This window comes from Gadus macrocephalus, chromosome 23, assembly GCF_031168955.1.
Source record: "Gadus macrocephalus chromosome 23, ASM3116895v1".
NCBI lineage: Eukaryota > Metazoa > Chordata > Actinopteri > Gadiformes > Gadidae > Gadus > Gadus macrocephalus.
The window spans coordinates 14,848,675-14,858,864 of record NC_082404.1 but is presented as its reverse complement, the minus strand read 5'-3'; the positions used below and the strand labels follow the sequence as shown (position 1 = coordinate 14,858,864).

Below are 10,190 nucleotides of genomic sequence, written 5' to 3'. Positions count from 1 at the left end.
TGAGCTTTACAAAGAAGAAGTGTCCAGGGTTTATTTATTTCTGTCAGAATGCATGGCCCGTGATTCTGTGTGTGTTCTACTAATTGTTCCCATATTTCTAATTGCATGTGAATTATGTTAATAGCATTGCTTGTTTCGAGCATCAGCTGAACTGGTGTGAGGAGACACCAGGGGGCGCCAGACAGCCAAGGTAAATCACAGCGCTCAGGCAGCCTCATTCCTCAGGTAAATAAAACACCCAAAACTTATTTAGAAATCCCTTTCCCCTTATTATTCTTTTACTATAGGTAAATCATGCCAGATAATCTACTGTTGCACAACATTAGTAAATATATAATATTTATATTTAAAATATTATATAGAATGGATTAATTCCTAAAAAAAAACTCATATTTATTCATTTTGATAGCAGATTAATGTTTGTTTTATGCTAAATTTCCCTCAAAGATGTGGGAAAGGGAATCACTGAGGATTTGGTGTTGTTTGGCTGTGGTTTGTGTGTTACGAAACATAGTCCACCATTGCCATGGCAAGTGCTAGTGGAATGCTAGTTAGCCCTGAGGAATGTCTTCACGCTACTTCGTTGTCCCCCTACTCTTAACACACCGTCCCTACCGCCTGTGAGTAGCCCTTGTGTTAGCCGTCATTTTACCATCTGTAAAAAAGTCTGCACACACTTTTAAAGGAGTTTTAAGAGAGGCCTTTAGATTGAGAAATTCCTGATGGCATTTGTTAAAATTCCTTTAACAATGTCTTCTAAGACAGCCTCAATAGAACAGAACGTCTGAACACCACTGCAGCACACAAATAGTTGATTCAACAGCAGGCTGCTGGAAAATCAAACCTATTTTGGTCTGAATTGTATCCAAAAAAACATTGACTTTGGTCGGCCCTACTCTTTGAGGCTTTGTACTTAGGACTGAAGTTATGTCCCATCCGTTCCGTAAATAATGTAACGAGAAGTGAGCGTTGCCATGGACGACACCACAGCCAGGTGGCATCCTGGACTGTTTGAGGACGGATCCGGCATCAGGCTGTTTGCTCGGCTGTCCTCACAGCTCAAATGACCCCTGCTGTGAGAGGTAAGTGGAGGCGCTGGGAGCCGGGCCTTTCCCCCCCCCACTTAGTGACGGATGCTCTGCATCCTGCATCCTGGATGCTCGGAGCAGCTAACCCTTAGCCATGGAGACCCACAGGGGGATTAGCGTAGGGAGCTCAACGTTGGTTCAGTCTGGAGGCTGTTGTGAGGGTCTGATCAGGTCTGTTGTCTACTGTGGGCCCATAGGGGTCAGACTCAAACGCTACTGGCATTGTTTGACTAGCTGTTATTCATTCAAAACACCTTGGAGGGATTTGGCCTGCTTTATTTAGCAAAAAAGGTCTTGCATCACATTCATGTTGTGCACATAAATTTAGCTTTTAGTTACATTTACATTAATCATATAAGCACCAGTGATTCGGCGTGCTTGTACATTTGCTGTGAACTAAAGATGGTTTTACGATACTGTGATGACACAATTAAATTCCTATCCTTTTCAAACTTAAATCGAATTTTGTGAACATGCCAATTGATCGAACTCCATGATATAAATAGAACATATAATCTCTTTAGGCTTGTGCATATTAGCATCACAGCATGTGGCCGGTTCAATCAGTCGTCGGGCGTCGGATCCTCTCTAGACCAATGCATAAGTGCCGTTGTAGGAGAAGGGCTGGTCCGAGACACAGTGTCCCACCCGGGCCGGAGTCCACCTCTGTACCACCGGGTTCCCGGCCTTGTCCTGTCGTACGATGACCGTGCTCTTGGACGCCAGCGAGGGGTCCTCGTCGAAGAAGTTGAAGGGGCGCAGGAAGAAGCCCACGGAGTTCCCAGGCGTGGCCGTGTTTGGGATGTCCTCTGAGTGAGGCACGTGCAGGAACCCGACCGTCACCCACGCCACCAGGTCCTGCACTCAACAGCAGCATCAGCGTTAAGGGCGACATCATGAGCGGTGATCGCTTAGAGCTGGGGTTTTACTCTGCCTAAAATTATTCGCATGTTATTTCAATGTAGCTTGTCTCTAAGGTGTGACTATCTGAGCAAGACCCCTGTATAAGGGATGGGTAGGGTGGGGCTACCGGCTGGCATAGGGGATAAACTTCTTTGACGGTTTGATCAGTCTGTCCAGCACCAAGATCATAAATACATGGCTCCTACTGGAATAGGTGTTAGGGTTAGATCTCCACTGTAACGGATTCCATCAAGACCATTTATCTATGCCACTGTGTCCATCTCTATGGTCCACAGTCAGAGGAAAACCCACCTGGTTTTCTAGGTTTTCATTGTCGCGGATGTAATCCTCAAAAGACACCACCGGGTCCCAGGGCTCGTTCTGGTTGTACATGCTGGTACTGCTGGCCTCACTGTCCTTATGCCGGGTCACAGCTAGGGGGTACCTAACGAGTCATTTGTTAAGTATTACGACCAAACATGTCACGTGTACCACACACTCACACACACACCATGCATGTATCATGTATGTGTTTTCTGAGAGCATTTGAGAGCATAGTGTGCGTAAGGAGCTTGGTTTCCTTACCGTGACCAGGTGACTCCCTTCTCCTCCTTCACGCCCCTGGGCAGAACGCTGTGGGCGTGGGAGTTCAGCTGGATGCGGTAGCCCTTGTGGTGGCCCCATTTGTTCTTCTCGTTGGCATTGTAGAAGTGGAAGTAGCGCGGCATCTTCTTCCCAAAGCGGAAAGCAGCGGAGCGCTCTGTGGCGTGCTGCGTCCTGTGCAGCTTGGATTGGACGATGTGGTCGTTTGGGCTCCAGGGATTGGTGAAGTTGACATACTTGAGGTCAATCGACTCAAAGCTGTTCTCCCGTCCTGCGTCACCATTGCATAAAAAGAACAAGGACCAGTTTCAAAATGTGTGGAAATCTTTTTAGATCTGTTCTAAAATAATATTGACGTAGATTACATTTGCACATAACGTTAACCCTGGCCCTAATTCTCCTCATTCCATTTTACGTCACCTCACGGGCTGTGGTAAAAAGTTTAGAGAAAACATGGAACCCGAGATAAATCATTGTCCTAATTCACACAGCAGGGTTCAATATTCTTGGAAGGGCTGACCCATATTTGGACTAAAGTCCAGATGGCCGTCTTATCTGGGAGCCCATTCATATCATTTTTCAACCATTTATTGTATCAATAAGAGGTAAGAACATTTTCCTCGATAAATGCCTTTCACTTAAAGCGGCAACTCTACTTACAAGGTCACTCCTACCCACCAGATATATCGAAGTCCACTTTGTAATGGATCAGGTGTGTGTGCAGGTTGCCCAGTACGTGGTTATAAACCTTGGTTCCGTAGTTAAGTCCGTTTGGCGTGAGGAACGTGGCGTGGATGTATCCCGTGGCGCTGACCTTGGACTCCATCACTCCGTTCTGGTAGAATATGAAGTCCCAGATGTAGTCGTAGTTGTAAACTGTTGAGGTCGCCCGCAACACCAGCACGTTATTCTCTAGGCCTCCATAGAAGTTGTACCCCCCCATATTGTTTGTGTTGAAATGCCTTCTGAGTGGGATCCCTGTGTTTAACTCAAAAATACACAGTGCATTTTTGTAGTGCACGGGTTTGTCCGTGTCGTAGTAGTGGTACAGGTCGACAAAGGTGGCGATCTCCGGACAGTCAATACCAGGCGCCAGTTCGAATGTAGAGGTGCCCATCGCCCAACCGGAGTCGATGAACTTCGTCTGCATGGCAGCCGGCGTGTCCCCAGAGTAGAAGGCGATGGCCTCCTGCAGTCCGACCTCGTAGGCGATCCGTTCTCCGTTGAACCGAAGGTCAAAGATCTGGAGGCCGGCGGAGGAGCGGACGCGGTACGCAAAGGACCATCCCGCGTATTCGATGAAGTTGCCGTCGACGTGATAGCGAGGTCCTTGTGGCTGGACAAACTTGGGCCCATGGATGTCTGAGGCAGAGTTGCTTTTGCCACGGGGAATGTAGGTGGAGAAGAGGTCTTCCTCGTCATGCTCAGGCAGCTGGACTTTCACTAATTCTCCGTCCTCATATTTTCTTACCAGCTCCTCCATGCTGTCAAAGTACTGGTCATTGTACCACACCTTCTCAACAAACCATTTTTCCGAATCTAGGTCCTTGTGGTTAACAAGAACCTCAAATCCAATAGGATGCATGAAATAACCCTCAACATTCTTTTGGAGCATTACCCAGCTCCTCCTCTCCCCTACATTGAGCCCACGGGGGGAAATGTCTGTGAAGGTGAGGCAGCGGTCAGTACAGTTGGTGAAAGAGAACCCTCCGGACGTCTCAAACAGGAGCGTGCGAGCCTGGGTGGTAATCTTCTCCAGGATGCGTCTCATGTGATTGTACTCTACGAAAGTCATGGGGCGGGATTCAAACGGGATGGACTTATTTCTCTTGAAGGTTTTGACTCTGTGGCTGTGGGGGAACGGTAGGGGGCCGACAACATATTCAGTGACATTAGGCTGTGCCTGGTTCCCAAACTGGACCACAACCCGGGCCTCTCGGGGAGGTTTGGCCTGCCCCCGGTCCAGGGCCTTCAGGGCATCATGTTTCCTCGGCAGGTGGAGCTCAATCAGTAGGATGCTGTTCTTGGTCAGAGGCATGCTGCGGGCATCAGTCAAACCCAGCTCTGGTAGTTTGTGGAGGTAGTCTCTGACAGCCTTCAGCTCGCGGACGGAGAGGTCTGCGAACATGGAGGCTCCGTGATGGGCCCAGTCTCGTTCTCTGGATCGCCGGACTCTCGCTGCGCCACAGCCCACCAGCATGAACAGAAGAAGATGGAGAACCCTCATATCTAGAGAGAGAGAGAGAGAGAGAGAGAGAGAGAGAGAGAGAGAGAGAGAGAGAGAGAGAGAGAGAGAGAGAGAGAGAGAGAGGGAGAGGGAGAGGGAGAGGGAACGAGAGAGAGAGAGGGAACGAGAGAGGGAACGAGAGAGAGAGAGGGAACGAGAAAAAGAGAGGGAACGAGAAAAAGAGAGGGAACGAGAGAGGGAACGAGAAAAAGAGAGGGAACGAGAGAGGGAACGAGAAAAAGAGAGGGAACGAGAGAGGGAACGAGAAAAAGAGAGGGAGAGGGAACGAGAAAAAGAGAGAGAGGAAACGAGAAAAAGAGAGAGAGGAAACGAGAGAGAGGGAACGAGAAAAAGAGTGAGAGAGGGAGAGAATTAAGTATAGTAGCAAGGAAGAACAATCTTTATAGAAATCTCCATTAATAATAGTTGAAGAAAATACTTCATTTTCTTGTATGCCAGTTCAAAGTGACGATATCAGTCTCAGAAAGCAATATTTGATAGGATTTTTTTTTACGATTTTATTTGATTAATTGGGCAGTAAGCAAATTTCTTGAAATCGAATTTAATTAACAATAAACCATTGCTCACTTAAACCCATCCTAGTATTACTGATATTCTGATAGTAATGTATAATTAAAATAAATACGTCATATCCTATATATTAACCAGTTTTTTGACTAATTTAACTTTATTCCAGGCTACTAAAAGCCTTATCCCTAATAGGTCAGCTTTCCATCAGAATCAGGAATTAATAACATTCATATCACATCGCAAATAAATCACGTATCACAGACAAGGAACTAGCACGGTCTCCCCCCACTATACAGTTCGGCTTCAAGTTTGCATTACAGGCTTGCAAAACAGCAAGTATTTTAATTAAAAGAGGAATGTTAATGAGAATCTGCAGCAGCACGCTGGCCGCCGTACCTGTGGAATGCACTTCAAAGCCTGAAGTCCTCGTTTCTCAAAGCCTGGAGTCTGGGTTCTTTAAAGCTTGAAGTCCTCCTACTTCACAGCCTCAGGTCCTCGTTCTTTAAAGCCCGTCTAGAGCACGGTCCTCTGAGTACTCCCGCGACCCAGTCAACAATATCTCCCCTCTTAGCGCAGGGATCAAAGTGTTGTGTAAAATTAGGAATTTACCCTCCTACTTTGCAGGGAAAGAAAATGATTGGCTAATGTGTTGTAAACATGATGAAATCACAGATGCCATCTACAGATAAATGTTCCTCTAGAATTGTTTCAGTGTAGGAGTCCTACGTACATGGACAGTGGGAGAGTTCAGTGCTGTAAATGACAGCATAAGTCAAATATTTATCTTTACTTGGGCAATGAAATGAAACAATGATGTTGAGAGGTTTTCCATTTTTGACATGCTGAGAGCTTTTCCATTATCGTGGATTAGGAGCGCCAACATCCGTCCACCCAACCTCTTGTTTGCCATGCATCCAATGCAACACACTGAAACGTGGACAGAAATAGAAGAGGTTAGCATGGAGCCCGACATCTGAGCGCTCCGCTCCACTGGATGCAGTGGGACAGTGACACCACGTGTCCTCTGACCCCGAGGCTTACCCCAGTGCAGAACACACTCCCGACCCGAAACATTATCCTAGTTCTTCCTTTGTTAATGTGTCATGTACAATAGGGCTCAATATTCACTTTCAAATTGAGTGGAGAAAATCCCATCTAATGTATTTTGTTGTTGTTGTTGTTGTTGTTGAAGCAATCCAAATCTTTCTATTACTAATTCTACTACTATTACAGAAATATGGGTCTCTCCCCCTGGATGAATCTAGCTGCTAGGTGGATCAGAGACCTCTCTAGGGGGGTTAGAGAGGTTATAGGTGGATCAGTGAGGTTCTAGGTTTATTAGATAGGTTCTAGGTGGATCAGAGGTTCTAGTTGCTAGGTGGATCAGAGTGGTTCTAGTTGCTAGGTGCCGGTGGATCAGAGAGGTTCTAGGTGGATCAGAGAAGTTCTGTAATGGATGCCCTGGTCTTTTGCTAAACTCTTGAGGCACTCATTCTCAGACACAGCTTGAATTATAGAAGTATTTTTGTAAATGTCCTTATGAATTGCAAAAGCATGTGAATGAAACTGGATCCCCGGACTTTAAAGATTGCGTTGTGTTTCTGTTTTGCAGGCAGACACTAATTGAGACTGCAGCAACCCTGCAACTTCCCAGGAACCCGACGCTAACTGTCTGCGGCTGACTATGACTCAGGGCCACAACAAAGGACTCCTCTCCCACTCTCAGGAGGAACATGAGGTGCAGTCCCTGAATGCTGGGCTCAGCGGCGGCCAATGTGGAGACAGTGATGACTCCTTCCAGAGGCCAGAGCTCATGCCAAGGTGTGCTGTGGTGGCAGCTGTGTTTGAGCTTCCCTTTTCTGGGGGTCAGGGGGTCAGATGTTGGATATTGGCGAGGGTGAAAGCCGCGAGGCCCCATGTCTTTTGTCTCGCCTCATTGAATAAACGCCCCCACTATCTTTCATGGAACATCTCTTCTTATAGGATTAGGCTCTGACAAACATCTCTTCATCCTGGGAGTTAGGCACACATCTCTCCGTCTCTCTCTCTCTCTCTCTCTCTCTCTCTCTCTCTCTCTCTCTCTCTCTCTCTCTCTCTCTCCTCTCTCTCACCTCTCTCTCTCCTCTCTCTCTCTCTCTCTCTCTCTCTCTCTCTCTCTCTCTCTCTCTCTCTCTCTCTCTCTCACTCTCTTTCGCTGTCTCTCTCGCTTTTGTGCTCTTTTTCTCGTTCCCCCACTCTCTTTCTCTGTCTCTCTCCTTCTGTGTCTCTGTGTCTCTGTCTGTCTCTGTCTCTGTCTCTGTCTCTCTCTCTCTCTCTCTCTCTCTCTTTAGCACTCTCTCTCTTTTACTCTTTCACACACTCTCTTTCTCTCTCTCTCTCTTGTTGTTTTCTCTCTCTCTCTCTCTCTCTCTCTCTCTCTCTTTAGCACTCTCTCTTTTTCTCGTTCACACACTCTTTCTCTCTCTCTCTCTCTCTCTCTCTCTCTCTCTCTCTCTCTCTCTCTCTCTCCTCTCTCTCAGACAGCAGAAAGGCCTCCTTACCTACAGTGTTGTGTTTGATTGGGCGAGGCAGTGCCTGTATCATAGAAACGAGGGCCAATGCTGGCTCCCCCAGCTGTGACCGGACACCTATAGCCAATGACGGGGGCCTCAGATGGCACGCTGCCCCCCCCCAATTTAAAACTTGCACAAGGCGTACCTTGTATCCCCATAAGACAACAAGCCACTCGAGGGAGGATTATGTCCAACTGGATCCGACAAGGATACGGAAAAAAGAGGTCCAATCCGACAAATTGATAACCAGCCAAGGATTGACTGAACAGTTTTTTAAAGATCTTCCCATAACATTATCTGAAAAGCACTTTTTACGGTAAGCGGCCCCATTTTGTCTTCGGGTCGGAGCATCATGCTTCGGTCTCTTATCGAGCTCTTGAATCAGAGGAGGCGTTATCATTACTACTTACTTGAATTCATGTTGTCTTTAACGCTTTGTTCCTAATAAGTCGTTGTCATTTGAACGCCTCTCCTAATGTCTGGATTTGATTAATATGTCTAATAATGAGACGACATAAATAAGATAATGCATACGAGTAAACAAGAGGCGGTGTATATTTGGTGTTTGTATGTGACGATGCTGGCTGTGCTCCCCTCGTGTCCCCAGATCCTCAGGAGCCATGTCAGGATGGAGGACCAGGGAGACGATGCTCCTGGTCCTGCTGGGGCTGCAGCTGACGGAGGCCATGGGGTGTGTGAGATCTTTACTGCTCCTCCTGTTAGCTGACGGAGGCCGTGGGGTCTGTGAGATCTTTACTGCTCCTCCTGTTAGCTGGTGGAGGCCGTGGGGTCTGTGAGATCTCTACTGCTCCTCCTGTTAGCTGACGGAGGCCGTGTGGTCCGTGAGATCTTTACTCCTCCTATTAGTCTGGCTCATTCGGCTTTCGGAGTGCTTCCCTGACGCAGTAGTCGTAAGCTGTGTGTATTTATTTGATTGAAACATTCAAATATATATTTATATGTTTATAGGTAGAAACGTATGAGCTTGAGAATGAGGTTTTCATTGATTGGCTTACGATATTGAACTTCTCAGAAAACACTGTCCCACGATGTATGAGTACTCTACTACATGAGTACTCTACTACAGCATCGGTTAATCCAGACATGGTTGTATCTTCAGCTATCTTTTACTGCCTGTACTTCCTCTAGTGCCTTATCGGGGACATCATGTCTAAAAAGAGTTACTTTTTAAAATCTAAATAATTATTAAATTACATTCAACTGAATTACATCAAACTTTTAAATGCAGAAGTTGTACTTAGTGTTGTGTTTTCGGACTGAGCTGAAGCTGAAGTCAATAAAATAGTACATTTGTTAACACAGATATATCTATATATATTCATATAGATATGTATATCTTTATAGATATTGGTATATATATTAATATATTATAGATCTATCTAGCTATAGATAACGATCGATCTATCGAGACATCTATAGATATAAATATAGATCTTTAGATATAGATCTATAGATCTGTCTCTACATTATATCTCTAGATACAGATCTATAGATAGATCCATAGATATATTCATGGATAGGTCTATAGCTCTACCTCGATGACGGAGGGGATGTCTATAAACAGGATGACCCTGGTTCCCTCCCAGGCGCTGGTGCCCCCAGCGGGTGGAGCAGCAGGTGGACCGCGTGCTGTCCCCCCGCCAGGAGCTGGAGGTGGGCTGCTCCCAGGTGTACCAGTACAGCACCCAGGGGTGGCGGCTGGACGTGGAGCGCATGCGCCTCCGACACGGGGGGGACGACGGGATCGCGCGGTACTACCAGCAGCGGGGCCCCGGGGCCAACTGCTCCATGTACAGGTAGGCTCCGCCCCCTTATGGTGTCAGCTCGGGGCCCCGGGGCCAACTGCTCCATGTACAGGTAGGCTCCGCCCCCTTATGGTGTCAGCTCGGGGCCCCGGGGCCTCCTGCTCCATGTACAGGTAGGCTCCGCCCCCTTATGGTGTCAGCTCGGGGCCCCGGGGCCTCCTGCTCCATGTACAGTTAGGCTCCGCCCCCTTATGGTGTTAGCTCGGGGCCTCCTGCTCCATGTACAGGTAGGCTCCGCCCCCTTATGGTGTCAGCTCGGGGCCCCGGGGCCTCCTGCTCCCTGTGCAGGTAGGCTCCGCCCCCTAATGGTGGCAGCGTTGGGCCCAGGGGCCTCCTGTTCCCTGTGCAGGTAGGCTCCGCCCCCTTATGGTGTCAGCGTGGGGCCCCGGGGCCAACTGCTCCCTGTGCAGGTAGGCTCCTCTACCGTCCCTTATGATGTCCGCACGGCATTTGTTTTTAT

General features: G+C 47.6%; 2 protein-coding genes across 2 annotated transcripts in view; one reads left to right on the top strand and one right to left on the bottom strand.

Moving 5' to 3' along the window:
* Window positions 1-1,343: 1,343 nt before the first annotated feature.
* Window positions 1,344-5,925, bottom strand: aoc1 (amine oxidase copper containing 1). Its single transcript, XM_060045143.1, has 5 exons — window positions 5,749-5,925; window positions 3,273-4,823; window positions 2,577-2,865; window positions 2,304-2,436; window positions 1,344-1,946 (listed from the first exon to the last, which is right to left on the bottom strand). Exons 2-5 carry the CDS (start codon window positions 4,819-4,821, stop codon window positions 1,677-1,679), a joined length of 2,241 nt encoding a protein of 746 aa, XP_059901126.1. The 5' UTR covers window positions 4,822-4,823; window positions 5,749-5,925; the 3' UTR covers window positions 1,344-1,676.
* Window positions 5,926-8,953: 3,028 nt separating this feature from the next.
* The window catches only part of sspo (SCO-spondin), a 90,774-nt gene continuing 89,537 nt past the window's right edge, over window positions 8,954-10,190 (top strand). Inside the window, 2 exon segments of the mRNA XM_060045785.1 lie at window positions 8,954-8,961; window positions 9,512-9,721. Coding sequence (XP_059901768.1) covers window positions 8,954-8,961; window positions 9,512-9,721 — 218 coding nt within the window.